The sequence below is a fragment of the Halichoerus grypus genome, chromosome 15, assembly GCF_964656455.1.
Source record: "Halichoerus grypus chromosome 15, mHalGry1.hap1.1, whole genome shotgun sequence".
In the NCBI taxonomy this organism is placed as follows: domain Eukaryota; kingdom Metazoa; phylum Chordata; class Mammalia; order Carnivora; family Phocidae; genus Halichoerus; species Halichoerus grypus.
The window spans coordinates 57,369,580-57,389,086 of NC_135726.1; the positions used below are offsets into that span (position 1 = coordinate 57,369,580).

Below are 19,507 nucleotides of genomic sequence, written 5' to 3' on the forward strand. Positions count from 1 at the left end.
GAGGGATGTGGCCGCTGAAAGCCCCAGCCTGCGAACAGGCCAACCCGCGTGGCTGTGGCGTCGGGGGAGTGGCCTCGCCTTTCCGAGCCTCCACCCCTAACACCGAGGGCCACCTGTGACGATGGGAAAGGTGCCCGGGACGTGCCTGGCGTTGGGCTCCCTGTCAGGGTCCAGTGTTTGCAGAGTACTCCCTGCCCACCCTGCTGTGCCAGGCCCTGATGGGGCTGAGCAGACAGGCTCCCTGCCGGCCAGGACGCAGTGTTCTCTGAGTTCCTCCCAGGTCAGTCTGTCCTGGAACTGGGGCTCAGCCAAGGTCCCCTTCACTTTGGCTGGAAGGTGCAGGCCGAGGGCACGCAGCCTGCAGGCAGGTGGGGACAAGGCTGTGGGCAGGGGCCGTCCCTGGGGCTACCCTGCAAGCACTAATTAAGGAAGACGCCACCTGGGGGCCCATGTACTGTGCTCTGGAGCGGGGCTTCACAGTGCACTGGGGAGGGAGCCCTGGTCACTGACCTGTGAGGTCAGTCAGTGCCCCTCCTAGTAACCCAGGAGGTGGGTGCACAACCCACCCTGTAGGAAGGGGATGCCTCCTACCTCTGCCCGCCTCCCACCCTCCAGTTCACACTTTCTCCCTGGGGCTCTGGCTGGCTGGGTCCTGTCTGAGATATCTCCTCTGTTCCTCTTTCTGGGCCGCCCCTGCCATACTTGCTCCAAGTATGTCTCAGTTCAGGGCTCACTCTGTGGACCTCAGCAGCTCTCTGAATCTCTCCCCTCACATCACATTCCTTCTAGTGGCTACACTACCCCAGGTCACTGAACTCGGTTTCCCCAGCTTTATCCCTAAGCCTTTATTTAGATCAGCCCTGTTGAAAAGTGACGAACTTGGCTGATCTCTGCTGATGAGTCTGCCGGGGAAGGGTGCTCTGTCTGCCCCTCTTCAGAACCTCCACCTCCCTGGCCGGAGTCAGAAGGGATCTGACTCACCTCGTGCTGCAGTCCTGCAGAATCTTAGAACAGAGATGCTCAAAGCTTAGTATGCTTCAGAATTACCTGGATGGCTTGTTAAAACCAGGGTTGCAGGGCCCAGGGTTTCTGCTTCAGTTGGTCTAGGGTGGGAACTCAAAAGTGTACATTTCTAGTAAGTTCCCAGGTGATGTTTTGGCTGCTGATTGATACCTCACTTTGAGAACCACTTCTAGAAAATTCTCTATCAGATGAGCTGCATGTTGGAATCATCTCAGTAGATTTAAAAATTACTGTCTGGTTCCCATCCCCAGAAATTCAGATTTTAGTGGTCTAGGATAAAAGACTGAGTATCTGGATTTTTTCTTTCAAGCCACCCAGGTGAGTCTAATGTGCAGCCAAGTTTGAGAACCATTGCTCTGAATCCTTGTTACTCAGAGTGCCAACTGTGGAGCATCAGCATCACCTGGGAACTTGTCAAAAAAGCAGAACCTGGGACCTCCTGAATCAGAATCTGCATTTTAACAAGCCTTCAAATAGTTCCCGGGTGTCCGAGAGGCGCTTGCCCCATCCAGGGGCCGCACTTCGAGGAGCGTGGCTCTAGATGAGTGACTCTCCAACTCCAGTGAGCGTGGGGATCACGCAGGGAAGTGTGTCAAAGTGCAGACCTCCAGGCTTCACTCCCCAGGTCTGTGTGGACCTAAAAACCTTTCCGCTCCCTTGCCCTGCGATTCGGATGCAGCTCTCACTTGCACTGTCCCTGGATCCACCTTCCCATCTTGACCGTCTGACCCTGAGCAAGTGCCTCCCGAGTCTTGGACCACAAGTCACCCCTCGCGTTCACTCGCGCACTCATTCATTCATAAGCACAGCTACGGTCTTCCTGCGGGTGCCAAGTCCGGAAGGGCAGACGTGCCGAAGTGGGAGAGCGGGAGGGGACAGGGTAATCCCCTGAGTGCCCTCGGAAGCGGACGTGCAGGGGAGAGCTGCTGTCCCGGGCGGAGGCAGGACGGACGGTGCGTGCGTCCCTCCCCACCCCATGGGCGTGCGAGGGGCCGGTGACTTGGGGCGCTGTCCACCGCTTGCCTCCTCCCTTCCACAACACCGAGTCCCAGACCCGTGCCGGACGCGGGCAGCTGCAGGAACGCGACGCAGCCGGGGCATGGGGACCCGAGCCCGCTGGCTACGCCCCGTTTCACAAGCTCCGCAGGCGGGTGCCGCCCCCTCGCTGCGCCCCCGGACCGGCCGGGGTGAACGACACCAGGCGGGGCCAACGAGGGGGCAGCTCCTCCCCTCGTCGATTGGCAGGCGACCTCGGCTGCGCCCGCGCTCGGAAGGCACCTGTCCGCCTCTCATCAGGTGAGCGGCTCTTCACGCCCACGCTCCATGCCTTCCTCCGCTTTCCCCACCCACTTCCGGGCCCAACCAATGGCTTCAGGGCAGAATATCCCCTCACAACCAATTAAAACCGGCTCTAAACTTGACGAACGACTTCCCGCCCCTGATCAGCCTAGCTCCTCCCTCCGGCCAATTGGTTTAGGAGAAGGGGGACGGGTGTATCCAATCAGCACGACAGTGGCCTCTTGATTGATGCACGGGCCCTCGCGCTGGCGTGTTGTACCCTGAGGCGGGGAGGAGGAGGAGCGGGGAAGAAAACCTGAGCCAATCCTAGCAGCCTGCGCGGGAGGCCAATCAAACGCCGCGCCTTGGAGGGATTGCCCAATCGGCGAGAGGAGGCCGGCTGCATCCCTGCCAGGGACCAATAGAGTGCGTCCGAGGGGCAAGAGCGACATGCCGCAGGAGCAATCATAGGCCTATGTTCGGGACTCGGGGGCGGGTCGGCGCCAGAGACGAGAAGAGAGGAGGGGAGGCCTCCTCCACCGCCGCCATCTTGGACCGGGCCCGGTCAGCTTCCGCGGAGCCATCGGCAGACGCCGCGGCCTCCCTTGAGCCCCGACCCCGTCGTCAGAACAACCCCGGGCCCACTTCCCCCCACCCCACTTCCGCTTCGCGCCGCTATCGCGATAGCGCCCGGGCCCGGGGCGCGAGAAAAAGGCGGCGGGCGCTCGCCTCCCCCGCCTGTCGCGATACGCTCCTCAGCGGCGGCGCCAGCTCCTGTGGTGAGAGCGTCAGGCTCGACTGGGCCGGACCCCTTCCCCTCCTCCCCAAGCGCCGCCGCCGCCCGTCCCGGCGACACCGCCGCCTGTCGCGACATGGCCGCCCCGGCGCGGCGCCCCCGGCCCCCGGCGCCCGCCGCCGTCCTGCCCCCGCGCCCGCACCCTCCTGCGCGCCCCGCGACGGCGCCGGGGGTCACCCCGCGGGGGTGCGGGCGCGCGGGGCCGCCCCTCTGCGCGTCGGTCCGGGCGGCGGGGGCGCCGGCGCCCAGCTGGACGGCAGCCCCCCGTGGGCGGCGGGCCCGCAGGCGGGCGGGGGTCTCCGTCCCCCAGCGCCCCCGGGCCAGGCCCCCTGCACGGCGCGCCGGCCGCGGCGGCCTCTGCCAAAGTTTGCCTGCAGCGGAAAGTCGGGGGCCCGGGGCCCTGCGTCCTCGGGCGGGCAGGGCTGCCCCCCGCGCTGCCCCTCGGGGCGCGGGCTGTCTGCCCGCCCGGTGATGTCACTCCCACCTCACGGCGCGGCGCTGGGTCTCGGGCACCCGTTCGGCCGCCGCCCGCTCCGTGGTGCGGACGCTGTCCGCCGTGGGCCGTGCAAGCACCCCTGCCCCCGACGACGCCCCTGGCCGGGGGGGGGGTGTGCTGACCCCTCCTCCGCTGCGCGCGGCGGGCCCCGGTCACACCAGCCTTTGCGGGGGGCGCGCCCCCGGGCTCTGCGGGGGTCCAGGCCCCCACGTCCGCACTCCCGCGCAGCGGGCTCCCCGGGGCGCACGGCCTGCTGGAGCTGAGGGTCCCCTGCTGTGGCTGCGGGCTCTGCTGGCCGGGGTGCGCGCGCCCCCGGGTGAGGGGCCTTGCTCAGGGCTGCGGCCCCAGGCCCGGGGTTCCTGCCGGGTGTGGGCGCCCGGGACTAAGGCTTCGCTCGCCTCCTGCGTGGTCTGCTGGGTGGCTCCCAGGCTCCTGCCCTCTCAGCTGAGGGGGCGTGAGGCGCCCGAGATCGGACGACAGACCCCGCCGTTGTCACCTTGCAGAGGACAAAGGCTCCTCTGCTGTAGCTTTCCCGGTGGGGCTCCCGGTCCCCCGTCCTTGGTGTTGGGCCTCCCAGTGGGGAGACCACCGCCTGCCCCGGGCCCTAACGCGTCCCTCTGGTGCTTCACGTGGCAGCGTCAGCGGCCCCGGGTTGGGGACTGCCCTCCAGCATCGCTTCCCAGCGGCCCGGAGCCCCGAGGCCTCTTCGTAGGGCCCGCTGCGGCCCCGTGGCGCCCCCGGGTTGGGACCGCCTGGGGTTAGTTCCCAGGACTCAGCTTCTGCCCCTCTGCCTGGTCTCCCTCAGGCCCGGCTGTGCCCTCTTTCCTGAGCTGAGGTTTTGGGGCTGGCCTTCATCAGTGTGGGTCTCTCACTGCAGTGCTGTCGGCCCCTGTGGGCCTGGCACACTGCTCACCCCGCCCCCAGAACGGGCTCCTCGAGGGGATGAGACTTGGTGAAGCCTCCTGGGCCAAGGTCCCCGGGTTTCAGTTCTGTCTGGGACCTTTGCCCTGAGCGTGCGAGCTCTGGGGTGCCTGAGACGCCCGCTGTCGCAGAGTGGGCCTGCTGTGCTTGGTTTTCCTGGGGGATCTTGGTGGGTCCCCCAGGAGCAGTGGGGGCTCCCCGCCCTTTACGAATGGGGCTTTTCCCGTGGTGGCACCTCCACTTCAAGGCTCAAGCTCCCCCTTTCTGGTCCTTTCTGGGGGGTCTACGGTATCTTGATGTGGGGGTCTGTCTGCAGGGGGAGGGGCTGTTGCGTCTGTGGCGAAGGCTCCTGCCCGCTGTGGCACCCAGCTTGTCTAGAGGGTGCACGTACCCTGGGCCCGTGGTGCCTCCCACAGGTCCAGTGCTGTCCTCTCCGGGCCCGAGCTGTTGCCCACCTTGAGGGCCTGGGACCTCACCTCCCTGGGCTAGGGCTCTTGTTGCGCTGGCACCGTGCTCTGGCTCCTTCAGGGCTTGTTGCCGCCAGTCTGTGCCCGTCTTGGGGGCATCACCTCCTCCACTGCGCTGGTGCCCCAGCCCCTCAGTGCGGCGGGCCTTGTGCAGGGTATAAACTCGGCGTCCTCTCCGTCTGGGCTGGAGGCCGGCAGTGCAAGCTGCTCCGGGGCACTTCGAGGCGTTTCTGGGTTGGGGTCCTGGCCCTGTCCCGAGCTCCCAGGCCGGAGGGGCTTCCCCCGTTCCAGTTTGCGTCCTCCGCTCTGTGCCGCTGTCTGCCGGGTCCTTCCTGGAGCGGGGGTCTTCCTTATGCGGGGACTGGCCCACCGTGGTGTGTCAGCTGGCCCTGGGCCGAGGGTGTAGCCGTTCCCTTGGTTGGCCCTTGGTGGAGGTGCGTGCTCCCCCTCGTCCCAGGTGTCACACCCACTGTCCGCGTCCGGGTGGGCTCCTGTGGAGGGTGCTGGTCGCGGGCCTCGGGCCTCTGGTCCTCCTCCAGCGTGCGCTCCCGCGCTGTCCCGCGGTAGCTGCTCGCCACGGGCGGTGGGGTAATTGAAATGAAAAGTTCCACTGTTTTGCTCCTGAGCCGCACTTTCAGCGCTCGGGGCACCGGTGGCGCAGAAACGGAACATTTCTGTTTGTGGGAAGTTGGACGGGACTGTTCTTGAGATGTTTCCTTCCCTGTGGTGGGGACCCTCTTGGTGCGACCTCCCCTTGGGTTGGGGCTCTTAGTCCTCGCTGGAGTTAAAGCTGCTCTGGGGCACCCTGCCCTGGGCCTCTCTCAGGGAGCCATGCTTCCCAGCAGAGGCCCCCTGTCTGGGGGTGACCTCAGGCAGTGCGCGACTCCCCTCGGCATAGCCCCTCTGCAGGGCTCCTGCATCTCCCCCGATCTTGGTGTCAGACCCTAAGGTGTGGCTTCCCCCGGGCCAGAGCTCCCGGGGACTCCCCCTTTGAACCCAGTCTCCTCTGGATTGCACGTACCTTAGGGTGAAGGTGCCTCTCTCTCTAAGTACTGGGCGCGCGTCCTGATGGTTGATGCTTCCCCGCATCTGCGTTACCAGCGGATCTGATACGCACCTTAGTGTGCACAGATGGCGCTCTCACCGCTGAGGTCCCCGTTCACTCTCCTGGCCCTCTCCGGGGTGATGCCTTCTGCCCCCACACATCTAATTCTTTGGGTTGGGTTGTCTCCTGTGTTTTAAAGACTCTGCCCTGGAATAAGCTTGGTGGTGTACGGCCCTCTTCTGCTTGGGACCAAGCCCTGACACGATGGGTGGGTTTAGCTCTTCCTGATTCCAGGCATCTGCCGTGTCCCACTGCTCCCCTTCCGTCCTCTGCGGTTCTTACAGACGGCATCTGGCCCTTCTCCCCGCAAACTCCTCATGTTCTGACCTGAGGGGTCCCCTCTCCGGTGTTAGGATTCTAGTCACCGGTGTACCCTGCTCCTCTGTGGGCCTTACTCCCCAGCACTCAGCCATGGGCTGCTTGACTTCTTGCTCTACAAAGTCTGGAGTGTCATCTGGGGAGAAGGTGTTCCATGCTCTAGGAATTTCCCACTTCCTGGGGAAAAGTACACCTGTTTCCTTGTTTCAGCAAACTTCCGGAGTGTTCAGACCCTGTGCTGGGCTGTCGGGCAGCATAAGTAGAACTTGGCCTCCCCTTGGTCATCAGATAGTAAATGCGTCTTCCCTCTACCATCCCACGTACCCTCCCGTTCCCAGCCTCATCCACGCATCTGTGTTTGGCCAGCCGGGGAATAAACGTGTGTCCTTTCTTTCTCTGTCAGCAGCGTCCGTCTCCAAGAGAGTATGAAGAGAGTGCGTCTGTAGGACAGGGAAGATGGCGGACAAGCGCAAACTCCAAGGTACCGGTTTCCTTGCCCGCTGCCTTTATAACCCCGTGCTCACTGTCCTCCGAACTCCTCCCCTGATGCCTGCTGCCGTGGCAGGGTGCTAACAGCCTTCTCTCCTCCCCGGCCAGGTGAGATTGATCGCTGCCTCAAGAAGGTGTCCGAGGGCGTGGAGCAGTTTGAAGATATTTGGCAGAAGGTACAGGGCCTGGAGTCCTAAAACTCTGGGTCTCCAGGGAGGAGAGCACAGGAAGAGGTTCAGGGTCTCCGGGTGTAGGCCAGGGAGAGGGGTTGTGGGTCCAGGTGCTGAGGACCTTAGAAGCAGCTCTGAGATGGATTGGGTGGCGGGCGTGGGGGGGGTGGTGTTCCCAGTCTCCAGCCCCAAGAGACTGGAGTTTTACCACTGGAGTGGGCACGAGGGCCCCAAGTCCCACATTGATTCCTGGGTTCTCTTCATCCCTCAGCTCCACAACGCAGCCAACGCGAACCAGAAAGAAAAGTATGAGGCTGACCTAAAGAAGGAGATTAAGAAACTTCAAGTGAGGAGACTAGGGGCCCGGATTCCTGCATCCCGAGGGCAGAGGGAGCAAGGAGGAGGGGGCTGGTGGCCTCGGTGCCCAGGTCCTAAGGCAGTGTGACTGTCTGGCTTTTCCCCCACCTGCAGCGGCTGAGGGACCAGATCAAGACATGGGTAGCGTCCAACGAGATCAAGGACAAGAGGCAGCTCATAGACAACCGCAAGCTCATTGAGACGGTAGGAGCCCAGAGCCTGGAACCTGAGAGGTGGGAGGAGGCCAGTTCCCAGGTCCCCAGAAGGCCCTGGAAGAGGAAGGTTTCTCCGCCCGGGGGAAGGGGAGAGGCGATGGGCTGGGACCTCCTGCCAACTGCGCTGTCCACAGCAAATGGAACGGTTCAAAGTTGTGGAGCGAGAGACCAAGACTAAAGCCTACAGCAAGGAGGGCCTGGGCCTGGCACAGAAGGTGGACCCTGCGCAGAAGGAGAAGGAGGAGGTGGGCCAGTGGCTCACGGTGAGTTAGGGGAGAGGGGGAGAGGACCCCGGGGCCCTGATCCCTGGGCGCCCAGGGGACGCCGGCTGACCACCCGTCTCCCCCCTCTCCCCCAGAACACCATTGACACCCTGAACATGCAGGTGGACCAGTTTGAGAGTGAGGTGGAGTCACTGTCCGTGCAGACGCGCAAGAAGAAGGGTGACAAGGATGTGAGTGGGGGGACCCTGCGCCTGGGGGACAGAGACAGGCTGGCGAGCGGGGGGTTTGGCGGCCACTGGGGTTGGCGCGTGTTGGTGAGCCAGTCTCGGGGGTCCAGCCTCGGAGAACAGTGGTGCCGCGGAAAGGAGCGGTTTGGGGGAACACGCTGGGTTGTGCCGGGGTCGCAGATGAGGCGAGAGCGGATGGCGCGCAGGTGGGGTGGTCTGAGAGCTGAAGCCGTGGCTCCGAGAAGGCCCAGGTTCTGGGCAGTAGGGAGAGATGAGGCTCATTTGGGCTGAGAAGAGCAGTCTTGCGGCAAAGCCAGATCTAGGGGCCCAGATGCCAAAACTCCAGGGTTGTAGGGTGTGGGTTCAGGGTGATGCAACTGTACTCACTGGCACAGGAAACACGGGGAATGGAGAGCTGGGTCCAGGGGTGGGGGGGCCAGTGGGAGATGTGCCCGGTTTGGGGGTCTGAGACGTTGAGGGGTTTGGGAAGCGGGAGCCTGGAGGAGAGATGCAATAGGTCCTTGTGGAGGGGGCAGCGGATTTAGAACTGAGGCCTTGAGGGAGGGGCAGGTGCCTGGAGAGCCCGGGAGCTAAGCTGCTGAATCTGGACTCCCTCGGGGTGGGGGGTTATGAGGACAAAGATGATGGCTCCCTGCAAACGGGCATCGGCACTGTTGCTGTTAGAGCGAGATGGGGGTGGGGTGGGCTGCAGTTCTGAGATGTGGGCTGTCGGTAGCTGCAGAGGGCCGCGGTGCAGGAGGCACAGGGCTTTCTGGTCTTCTAGAAGTTTCCTGGGATGTCTAGGCAGGAGCTGGGGGTCCTCGAGGGGCTAGACGGGGGGCAGACTCCACACTGCCCACGGCAGGAGGGGCTGGAGTGGAGCCTCTGGGTCTCTACAGGGGTCGGGGACTGAGGACAGGTTCTGTGGGGGCAGGAGGGGCCCGGGCAGGTGCCCTGCAGCCCCTGAGCCTGGCCCTGGGCTCGCCAGCAGAAGCAGGACCGGATCGAGGGCCTGAAGCGGCACATCGAGAAGCACCGCTATCACGTGCGCATGCTGGAGACCATCCTGCGCATGCTGGACAACGACTCCATCCTCGTTGACGCCATTCGCAAGATCAAGGACGACGTGGAGTACTACGTCGACTCGTCCCAGGACCCCGACTTCGAGGAGAACGAGTTCCTCTATGACGACCTGGACCTCGAGGACATTCGTGAGGCCCAGGGTTGGCCTGCGGGTACGGGGCAGTGAGGGCCGGGTGGGAGGGCGTCCGAGCCCGTCGAGCATGCCCCTCCCTGCCTCCACAGCACAGGCGCTGGTCGCCACGTCCCCGCCCAGCCACAGTCACATGGAGGACGAGATCTTCAACCAGTCAAGCAGCACACCCACCTCGACCACCTCCAGCTCTCCCATCCCGCCCAGCCCGGCCAACTGCACCACGGTGAGGAGGCGGCCTGTGGGAGGGGAACTGAGGAAGCGGGGTCTGGGTGTCCTGGGTCCGGGCCCTGAGGGCCAGACAGGGCTGCGCGTGGGTCCTGGGTGTGCGGCGAAGGCCGGAGGCCGCGCAGCGGGGCAGCTCAGGCAGGGATCAAGGGCTGGGTTCCCCGAGGAGAGCAGGCTCCTGGGTCCGTGAGAGGCTGACAGGTGGTGCTGGCCCCCGGAAGACAGGGACCCTGGGTCCCCCGGTGAGGCTCAGGGCACAGGCACCGCGGCGGCCCTGGCAGCTTCAGAGATCGGCGTCTCTGTCGGGGCTCTAGAGGTCACACAGGTGTCCGACTGCGCCTCTTCCCCCTCAGGAAAACTCTGAAGATGACAAGAAGAGGGGACGCTCGACGGATAGCGAAGTCAGCCAGGTGGGTGTGCCCTGCGAGCGCCCCCAGGACAGGAGCGGCCTTCAGGAAACACTGCTCCTCGAGCCGGGGTGTCAGGGAGCAGCCTGCTGGGAGGGCACCGAGGGGGCTGGTGTGGGACCCGGTGAGCACCTGGGACCAGGAAGGAGTGGGGCTCAGGACCCCTTGATGTGTAGCGAGTGCGAGGTGCCAGGGGGCCGTCAGGCAGTGCTTGGCCGCCGCTGCGCTGTGGCTGTGTCACTCCTTTCTGGGGGGGTCATCCGCGGCCCTTTCGGTTGCTTTTGTGACCCTTGAAGTAACGTTCAGAACTACTGCCCGATTTTTGGCTGCTTTTCCTTCCGCTCTTGGACTGTTAGCTGGTTCCAGGTAGTCTGTTGAGGCCGTGGCACTTGCCTGACCTCCAGGGGGTCTGTCCCTGACAAGAGCCCCATGGGACGTCCCTGGAGGTGTCCACGCAGGATGTGGGGAGCTGGGTGTGGGCCGGAACGCGCGTGAGTGTTCAGGTGTGTCCCGCGGTGCTTGAAGCTTTGACGGTCAGGTCAAGGGGAGCGGACAGCTGGGGGCAGCCAGGCCCTGCGAGGACAGCGGAGCCCAGCTTGGCGGGGGGGCGGGGCTCGGCCGACCTGCCGGCCCACCGGGTCCTGACCCTCTTGTCTCCCCCCCTCCGCAGTCTCCAGCCAAAAATGGCTCCAAGCCTGTCCACAGCAACCAGCACCCTCAGTCCCCGGCTGTGCCGCCCAGCTACCCGCCCGGCCCCCCGCCTGCCGCCTCTGCCCTGAGCACCGCCCCTGGCAACAACGGGGCCTCCGCCCCAGCAGCGCCCGCAAGCGCCCTGGGCCCCAAGGCCAGCCCAGCCCCCAGCCACAGCTCGGGCACCCCTGCGCCCTACGCCCAGGCTGTGGCCCCGCCGGCCCCCAGCGGGTCCAGCGCCGCCCAGCCCCGGCCCCCCAGCGTCCAGCCTGGCGGGGGCGGGGGCGGCGGGAACAGCGGCGGAGGCGGAGGCGCGGGCAAGCAGAACGGCACCACCAGTGAGCAGGGGGGCTGCAGGCGGCCGGGGGGCCCCGGGGCGGCCGGCCCGTTTTCACCCCGTCGTCCTGCTCCCAGGTTACAGCTCGGTGGTGGCAGACAGCCCGGCAGAGGTGGCTCTCAGCAGCGCGGGGGGCGGCAGTGCCAGCAGCCAGGCCCCGGGCCCCCCGTCGGGCCCCCACAACCCACCGCCCAGCACCGCGTGAGTGGCCGTCCGCAGCCCCTGCCCCTGCCGGGAGGTGGCCCACCTGGTCGGGGTGGCGTCCCCACTTCCTTCCAGCCAGGACACTGTACCCAGCAGTCCCCTAGCTTCGCGCTCCGCAGTGTTCTGAGACACCCTCGGGTAATCGGGATTGTCCTTAGAGTCCCCACACGTCCCCTGGAACACGTCCCCTTTCCAGTGACCTGCCCCAGGCCCACCTGACTCCCCTCGGAGGGCTGCCTGTCCAGATCTCAGGTCAGACCTTTCCAGGGGGTCCCTGTTCTCAGAAGATTGCCCCAAGAAAGACTGTGACCTCCGAGGGATGTAGGGGAGACCTGCTTCCTGGGTCTGCTTCGCCGCCAGGCTCTGGGTGGGCCGCCCCAAGGGGGCACCTGCCCTGCGTCCATCTGCCGTTCTGTGGGTGGACCAGTCACCGTCTTCATGCTCCCCCTCCGTGCACCGTTGCAGGGGCCTGACCCAGCCCCTCCTCTGAGCCCTCTCCCCTTCTCTCCTTCCCAGGAAGGAACCCAGTGCGGCGGCCCCAGGAGGGGCTGGGGGTGTGGCCCCAGGCTCAGGGAACAACACAGGGGGACCCAGTCTCCTGGTGCCACTTCCCGTGAACCCTCCCAGCTCCCCGACACCCAGCTTCAGCGAGGCCAAGGCAGCCGGCGCCCTGCTCAACGGACCTCCACAGTTCAGCGCTGCCCCAGAGATCAAGGTGGGCCTCCGGCTTGTGTGTCCTGGCCCCGCCGTCTCCCCTGCACGTTTGCTGTCCCCTCCCTCCAGGTGTGCCGGCCGCCCGCCCCCTCTTCCTGTGGGGCTCTGGCTCTCTCCCCCCCACCCCCCGCCTGCTTGCTCTTCCCCACCACGTGCACCCTTGCCTGGTCCCCGGGCTCCTCCACCATCCTGCCCTCTGGGACTTTTTCCTGGGCTCCTGGTTGGACTTGCTCTCCTGCACTCTGGGTTCCCACCATCCTCTCTGTCCTCGTGTCTTCTCGCTCCCTCACACACCCCGCCATCCAGCTCGCTGCCCTCCTTTTCCCTTCTGAGGGACCGTCTAAGTTGAGAAAACATTGACGTCCACTCTGGGCCATGCTTCATGCCAGGTGAACACACCCAGTCCCACCTTCTCTACAGGAAGCCAAGCGGGACTGCACGGGCCAGGGGCAGCGGGTGCCATGGACCCGCAGAGGTGCCTCGGACTTGGGGAGATGGCCCAGCAAGGCCTGGGGTGGGGGGAGATCTCTAAGCTGGGAGAGGTAGGGGCCCAGTGGCGGGAAAGGCTGAGGGAGGAAGGAGTGGTTCTCGTGCTGGAGATCTAGGAGGGCTGCTGTCAGGGCTGAGGGAGAATGGCGGGGCAGGGCTCCACAGACAGGAGGAGGGGGTGCAGGCTGCCTGCGCGGCTGCGATGGGGTGTCCTAGAGAGGGCCGTGGGGTCCTGGGTGCCAGGGTCTGAAGGGGGAGCAGGATGTGGGGCTGACTTTCTGGGCCTGCATTTAACCTCCGCTCCACCGAGTAAGAGTCCAGGTCCACGTCCCGCGTGGCCTTCTGTGGACAGAGCAGGTGCTTACAGTTGCCCCTCAGTTAGGACAGGACACTGAAGCGCTTGGAACAGTGTGTGGCCCAGAGTAAGCGCGCGGTTTGGAGGAACCATGGACGGGAAATTACAGAGTGTGTATCTTCCTGGAGTAAAGGGTCCACTGGTTGTGAGCAGAGAAGGGACACGGGCGGATGTGGCTGGGCAGGTCCCTCCAGGGCCACGGAGAAGAGCACAGAGGGCAGGCGGCGTGAGGGACGGGGAGACGGGGAGGCGGCACAGAGGCCCGGGGCCCGCAGGCTGCGCCGACCGCGGCTCGGACACCTGCTCCGGGCGTGGCTTCGGGCCGCCTGTGGGCCGGCAGGGAGCTGGGATGCCAGGGCTGTCGGGAGACGGGCCCATGGCCCTGCGTCAGCCGGGGGCGTACGCAGCCCTCCCCGCCCCCCGGCAGCATCCGGCAGCCTGGCTGCCCACGCGGAGGGAAGCCCGCCCGGAGGCCGCGCGCTGCTGGGCGCCCTGTGTGCCCGCGGGTCGGTCTGCCGGTGATGCCTGTGCCCCGCGGCCGCCTCGCGGCCCCCGTTACATGCTGTGGCGGCGTTCTTTGCGCCGCTGGCCTGGGCTCTGCCGACCCCCGCCGGAGGGGGCGGGCGTGTGGGTGCCAGCTCTCCTCTCCCTGCAGGCGCCCGAGCCTCTGAGCTCGCTCAAGTCCATGGCGGAGCGGGCGGCCATCAGCTCCGGCATCGAGGACCCCGTGCCCACGCTGCACCTGACCGAGCGAGGTGAGGGGCTGGGTGAGGCGGCGGCGGCGGCGGCGGCGGTGGCCCGGCCGGGGGGGGCGGCCCCCACCGCGGCCTCACGGAAGGGCCTGGCCCTGCGCTCCCCGCAGACATCATCCTGAGCAGCACCTCTGCTCCGCCGGCCTCGGCGCAGCCGCCCCTGCAGCTGTCGGAGGTGAACATCCCGCTGTCGCTGGGCGTGTGTCCGCTGGGGCCTGTGCCCCTCACCAAGGAGCAGCTCTACCAGCAGGCCATGGAGGAGGCCGCCTGGCACCACATGCCCCACCCCTCGGACTCCGAGCGCATCCGGTGAGGGGCCGGGACCCGCGAGTGTGAGGGCGGCGGCCCCGGTGGGACCTGGTCCCCGTCCCGAGACCGCACGTGAGCGGTCCTCTGCGGGCCGCGCGAAGAGCCGGGTCGGAGGCGTCCGGCGGGGGGTGACCAGGCGCCCGAGAAGCCGCCCGATCCGTGAGGCCCGCCCTCGCACCGCGCCGCCTGTCGGGCGCAGGAACCAACCCTCCCGCCCCCCACAGGCAGTACCTGCCCCGGAACCCCTGCCCGACGCCCCCCTACCACCACCAGATGCCACCCCCCCACTCGGACACCGTGGAGTTCTACCAGCGCCTGTCAACCGAGACCCTCTTCTTCATCTTCTACTATCTGGAGGTACAGCAGGGCCCCCGGGCAGCCTCGGGCCCCCCGGCTTCGCCGCCACCGCCGCCGTCCCCCCTCGGGCTGGAGGGGTGAGGTGGGTGCCCCACTGCGGCCACTGGGACCGCACCCCCTCCCCATCCCCCAGTCCCGCTCCCCCACCCCCACCCCCACCCCGGCAACCGTGTCCCTGTCCCCGCGTCAGCACAGACACGTCCGTGTTGAGGCTGGGGGCCAGGGAGCCCCCGCCCCGCCCCGGCCGCGCACAGTGCCAGGCCCCTGCATGACCCCAGGGAATCCCGACGAGCCCCCCCCCCCCCCCGGGGAAACTTTCCAAACTCCCAACATGCAGTAGTTTCTCTTCCTTCTCAAAGCTTCTGTGGAAGCATTTTCTCCTCCTGACCAGCAGTGGTATGTTCTGTGCCCCAGCCCCTCTCCACCTGGACCGTCCAGCCCAACCTCCAGCCCAGCCTCGGTCCACGGCGGGGCCTGGGCTCAGCGCTGTGCCCCTCGCCCCACCAGTTTGGGGGCCCCCTGATCCCCGGCTCCACACTTCCTCCCCCAGGGCACGAAGGCGCAGTACCTGGCAGCCAAAGCCCTAAAGAAGCAGTCGTGGCGATTCCACACCAAGTACATGATGTGGTTCCAGAGGCACGAGGAGCCCAAGACCATCACGGATGAGTTTGAGCAGGTGAGGGCCCCTCCCTGTGCCCTGCCCGCCCCGTGCTCCGCCAGGGCCTCTGTCCTCGACCGCCGGGGAGCCTGCGCCGCTCCCTGGTCCCGTCCCCCCCCAGCCCAGCAGGGCAGGGGCTCCGCAGCGACCACGAAGGGGGAAGCTATTTTCTTAATGACTCCCCACGTGGTGGTGATAAGAATCTCCCCCTTGCTGCACCCCACTCTGGAGCCACACCACACGGGTTTGAACCCAGTTCCTGCTGGGTGACCTGGGGCAAGTCGCTTGGACCGGGGTCCCTGTCCTTATGTGTAAACACGGGTAACAGACCCCCGTGTGCAGGTGTGCAAGGATTAAATGAGTTACTGACATGTAAGTACTTATGGTGGCTGCTCCGTCGTAAGTATCGGGTGTGCTTCGTTCCCAGTAACTCACTGGCTATATTCCACAGTGGTTTCTTCCACCACATGCTTGCCTGATGCCAAGTCCTGAACAAGGCCCTTGTCCTCCGAGAACTCGGTCCCCTCCCCTCGGTTCTTTCACGTTCTTTGCCGCATTTCAGACACTCATGCAGACCCGGCCCCCTTCCCCGTGTCCTCTCGCACACTAACCAGACTCCCCGTCCCATCCTGGTTTGGGCCAAAGTAACCCTCCAAGTACGTGTCAAGACCTCATTCCTTCAGAAATGCGCACCCACCCTGCCTCCAATAAAACATCTGTCCCAACAGCGTGCCTGGATGTAGACTCAGCCTGTTCCGTTCTCTAGGATGGGGTCCCGGCCTCAGGGTTGTGTGAAGACTAAGTGCTAGGACCCAGCTCGAGGGCTGAGCACCGGCTCTGTGCTCAGACGCCACCGCGAGAAGCCATAGCCACTGTGTAAACGTGCCCGGGGCTGAGGCCCGGCCGTGGCCTCTCCGCGCCTCCCCGTTTCCTCCAGAGCGCACAGGACGACCTTTCCTGCCTGAGAAGAGCCGGGGAGGGTGGAGGGAGACGGCACGTGCATGCAGGGCGCTGGGCCCGGAGCCTGGCACGCCCTGGCCCTGAGATCCGTCCCCTTTGTCGGTCCGGCCCGGAGCCCCAGCCACCTCCTCGCCCGCACTGACCACCTTCTCCCCTGGCCAGGGCACCTACATCTACTTTGACTACGAGAAGTGGGGCCAGCGGAAGAAGGAAGGCTTCACCTTTGAGTACCGCTACCTGGAGGACCGGGACCTCCAGTGACACCGGCCCCTCCCTCCACCCTCCCCTCCCCCCCGCATGCTGACCCCCCTGCCCAGGCAAGGGCCCCGCCCTGGAAGACTGGGGGAGGCCCCAGGCCACGGGGCAGCCCTTGCCCCCAGGAAGCAGCCCCACCCTGGGGGCCTGGGGGCAAGGGCTGCCCCCTCCTCCCCTCCCCAGTGAGGGACATTTTTTGGTAAACCTATTTTCATTTTGGAAAATATTTATGAATAAATAGTTTTATATGACGGCTGGCAGCTGCGGCCTCTCCTCTCCCCCCAGCAGTCAGTGAGCGCTTGGGCGTTGCCGGCAGGACGCCGGGCCCACTGAGGGTTGAACTGGGAGTTGTACGGCCTCCGCCGTTCGTCGGCCTCTTCTTCGGGCTGGTCCTTCTGGGGGGCTGTGCCCCGCACTCGCGCCAGCAGGGCCTCCGCCCGAGCACGTTCCGTCGCTTCCCGCCGCAGACGTTCAGCTCGGAGCTGGCCCAGGGCCAGGGGGCTGGGGAGAGGAGTCAGGTCAGAAAGCTCAGAAAGCTTGGAGCCCCTGGAGGCCCCCCTCCCCCCGGGCAGACATGCTCTGGTCTGTGCGGCCTGGGGGTGGGAAGCTGGCTTCATGCTGCGCACAAGGCTCTGAGGCTCCCATCACCCCCCGCTCCTTACAGTGGGGTGCCCCTCCAGCTCAAGAAAGCCCACTGTCAATCAGCTGTGACACTGAGCACACTCAGGGCCTCAGTCTCGCCTTCCGTGGAAGACCAGCTGCTCGGGTTTGTCCAGCTCGGGACGCAGTAACATGCTCTGCCTGACCCCATGGCTCTGAAACTCTGGCCCCCAGAAACCTGTAGGTCTCAGTGGGTTTTATCACTGTCCTGCACGGAAGCCTGTCTGTCCCCACTGTTGCCCCGGAAGCCACTGGACACCCGAGACCGAGTGAACGTTGCCTGGGGCTCTCAGGAAAGCAGGCTTGCTTCTGCAGCCCCCCGGATGGGCGTCGGGGCCCCACGACTGCATGTTGCGAGCCGCCTCCAGCCGCCCAGCCCCGGACCTGGTGCCCATACGGCCGGCCCAGCTTCCTTACGCTTCTGGCCGCTGCTTCTCCGGCCCCTCCGTCCCCTTTCTGCTGCGGCCGCATTCATCACTGCTGTGCCCTCTCTTCCTCCTCAAACGCTTCTCCATCTCCCGCAGAGGGTCCAGGCGCTTCTTGATCTTCTCATCTGGACCTGGGCCGGGCTGGGGGGCCCCTCGCCCTGGGGGGAGCTGGTACCAAGGCGGCTGAGTCTGGGCTTCCGCTGCACTCTGGCCCAGGTATGTCAGGATGCCCAGAGCTTGCTCCTGCCTCTCCTGAGGGGGACAGAAACTAGGGAGGTGAGGATGTCAAGCAGGTCTCCCCTCGGGGAGCCCTCCGCGTGACGACAGGACACCCGAAGCTCCTGGACAGGCAGAACCAGCGTGAGCCAGCCCTGCCGTGTGCTGAGGACAGGTGGGGCTCCTGCCCTGGGCACGACGCTGGGTTCAGTAACCAGCACGGGGGAAGGGGGTGCAGCTGCTTTAGGGTTCAGAGGCAGGCGACGCTGGGGAGACGATGTGAGGACAAGCCTGAAAGCAGCCAGCAGGGCAAAGGAGTGAGACGAGACAGGCAAGTTCAGGGTTTGGTGGGAGTCCCTGAGAGCAGGTGAGCCACGGGACCCCAGGTTCTGACTGACATTGAAAGAGCTCCCCAACCTCTACAGGGGTCTGTACCTAATAGTCCCACAGCTGGGGGGGGGGGCTCCAGCACCCACTTCCAAGCCCCTGCAGCCCTGGGTGGCAGAAACCCGCACTCCCGTGCCGTGTTCCATACTGAGTTCCCTGTAGTCGCTCGTTTCCTCCCCTCCCACCGCTCTGTTCCCATCGTTCACCCCGGGCTCTACCCAGGCCTGACTAGGTGGGGGGCCAGCTTACTTTCTCCTGCCGCTTTTCTTCCTCGTACTCTTTATTGCCACTGGTCACCCCTTTCCCCTCCTCCAGCAGTTCCCGAAATAGGTCCACGGGGCCAGAACTCGGGGCTCCCGCCTCTGCTGCTTCGGGCTCGGGGAGTGAGTTCAGGTGCCTGGCTTTCTTCCGTAGGAATTCTGTGCGGGCCTGGGAAAGAAAGGTACAGGCAGAGAATTCAGAACCTAGACGTGACTCCGAGACTGAGACTGGCGCCAAGCACAGAGAACCCCAGTGTTGGGGCCGGGGGCTGTAAGGAAGGGTGCGTGGGCCCTGGGAGCCCAGCAGACACACCTGTCCCGGCCGGGGGAGACGGTGGGAGAATGAGGTCACCCGGGCTTGCACACTGCCTCTCGGTCAGCCACAGAGTTCCCAACCCCGGGTGACACAACACAAACAGCTGGGAAGACAGCCCCAAATAGGAGAACAGGCAGGACTCCAGTCCCTGCTCCCAAGACGACGTGCAATCTCTGCTGACAAAAGCGAACTTTTAAAGTTCAGGTGAGGACCAGATTGGCTCAAGGACCGAAAACTGGAGATGAGAAGTTAGACAAAGCCCCTGGGGGTGGAGGGGAGCAGGGCCAGGGCTCGCCCCACAGCGGGATGGGTGTCCCACTGTCGCTTCCCTCAGAAACAGCCCACTTCTCTGCACCATGGAGGACAGCGCCCCTCAAGCACGAACGGTGCCTGAGACCGCAGGCCAAGCACTCTGCACCGGGGGAGCATACAGTAGGCGCTCAACAGGGAGGTTGTTCAGGCAAACTAAACCGGGGCCCGAGCTTCCTTGAACTGAGCAAGGGTTCACTTTTTTCACCAGCCCCTACTGTGCCAAGCACACTCAGGCCTCGCGAACTACACGAACGGGGGGCACCAGGGCAAGGGGGAGGCGCAGGGAGGGGGAGGGCCCGCCCAGGTGGGGGGGGGCCGTGCAGGGGGCCCCCCCCGCGCTTCCAGCCACGCCCAGCTCCTCCAACCTCACCGGACGCACTGCGCCTGCGCGCCACCCCCGCTTCCGGCCCCTCCCCACGCGCGTGTGCGCTCGGCCCGGGAGTCCCGCCCGACCGCACTCGGGCTTACCTCCTGCTGAGCGAGCAGCACCCTCCGCTCACGTTCTTTCTCCTCCTCCCGGGCTTGAGCCTCGTCACGCCGCACGCGGGCGACATTATCCTTGTTCCGGACGTGCCAACTCTTCTTGGGCAAGATATTCATGGCGTCGTAGCCGTCCGCCGACTGGCAGGCCCGCCTCCGAGCACTTCCTGTTGGCGAGAGGATGCCCCTCCCCGTTGTTCCTACCTCAGCCACGGATTGGTCCTGGGCTGGATGCCACGCCCCTCCAGGTCCGTAGCGAGAGCTGATTGGCTGAGACGCCGAATTTGGGTTGGTGTAGCCTAGCGACCGCCTCTCGCCAAGGTTCTGAGCCCATCACGTGTCCCCGCCCTGAAGCTACCGGACGCGGCCGCTGATTGGCTGGCATGCCCGTCATGTCTTCTCGAGGCTAATACATTTGATTGGCCTGTGTCTGG

At 65.4% G+C, this 19,507-nt stretch overlaps 2 protein-coding genes across 7 annotated transcripts; one reads left to right on the forward strand and one right to left on the reverse strand.

Moving 5' to 3' along the window:
* Nucleotides 1–2,828: 2,828 nt before the first annotated feature.
* On the forward strand, nucleotides 2,829–16,265 carry CNOT3 (CCR4-NOT transcription complex subunit 3). 6 transcript variants are annotated; one of them, XM_078063642.1, is made up of 18 exons: nucleotides 2,830–3,080; nucleotides 6,808–6,885; nucleotides 7,002–7,069; nucleotides 7,335–7,409; nucleotides 7,535–7,624; nucleotides 7,770–7,898; nucleotides 7,994–8,089; nucleotides 9,075–9,309; nucleotides 9,392–9,525; nucleotides 9,881–9,937; nucleotides 10,605–10,962; nucleotides 11,039–11,162; nucleotides 11,682–11,880; nucleotides 13,379–13,478; nucleotides 13,586–13,784; nucleotides 14,009–14,141; nucleotides 14,692–14,817; nucleotides 15,922–16,265. In XM_078063642.1, the coding sequence occupies exons 2-18, from the start codon at nucleotides 6,861–6,863 to the stop codon at nucleotides 16,018–16,020; spliced, it is 2,247 nt and encodes a 748-aa protein (XP_077919768.1). In that variant the 5' UTR covers nucleotides 2,830–3,080; nucleotides 6,808–6,860; the 3' UTR covers nucleotides 16,021–16,265. The 6 variants fall into 6 exon arrangements, with proteins under 6 accessions (XP_077919770.1, XP_077919768.1, XP_077919767.1 ...); XM_078063641.1 differs by having other exon boundaries at nucleotides 6,811–6,885; XM_036065387.2 differs by having other exon boundaries at nucleotides 2,831–3,080; nucleotides 6,811–6,885; nucleotides 9,075–9,297.
* LENG1 (leukocyte receptor cluster member 1) lies at nucleotides 16,223–19,398 on the reverse strand. Its single transcript, XM_036065415.2, has 4 exons — nucleotides 19,062–19,398; nucleotides 17,955–18,134; nucleotides 17,092–17,354; nucleotides 16,223–16,515 (listed from the first exon to the last, which is right to left on the reverse strand). The coding sequence occupies exons 1-4, from the start codon at nucleotides 19,191–19,193 to the stop codon at nucleotides 16,242–16,244; spliced, it is 849 nt and encodes a 282-aa protein (XP_035921308.1). The 5' UTR covers nucleotides 19,194–19,398; the 3' UTR covers nucleotides 16,223–16,241.
* Nucleotides 19,399–19,507: the final 109 nt, after the last annotated feature.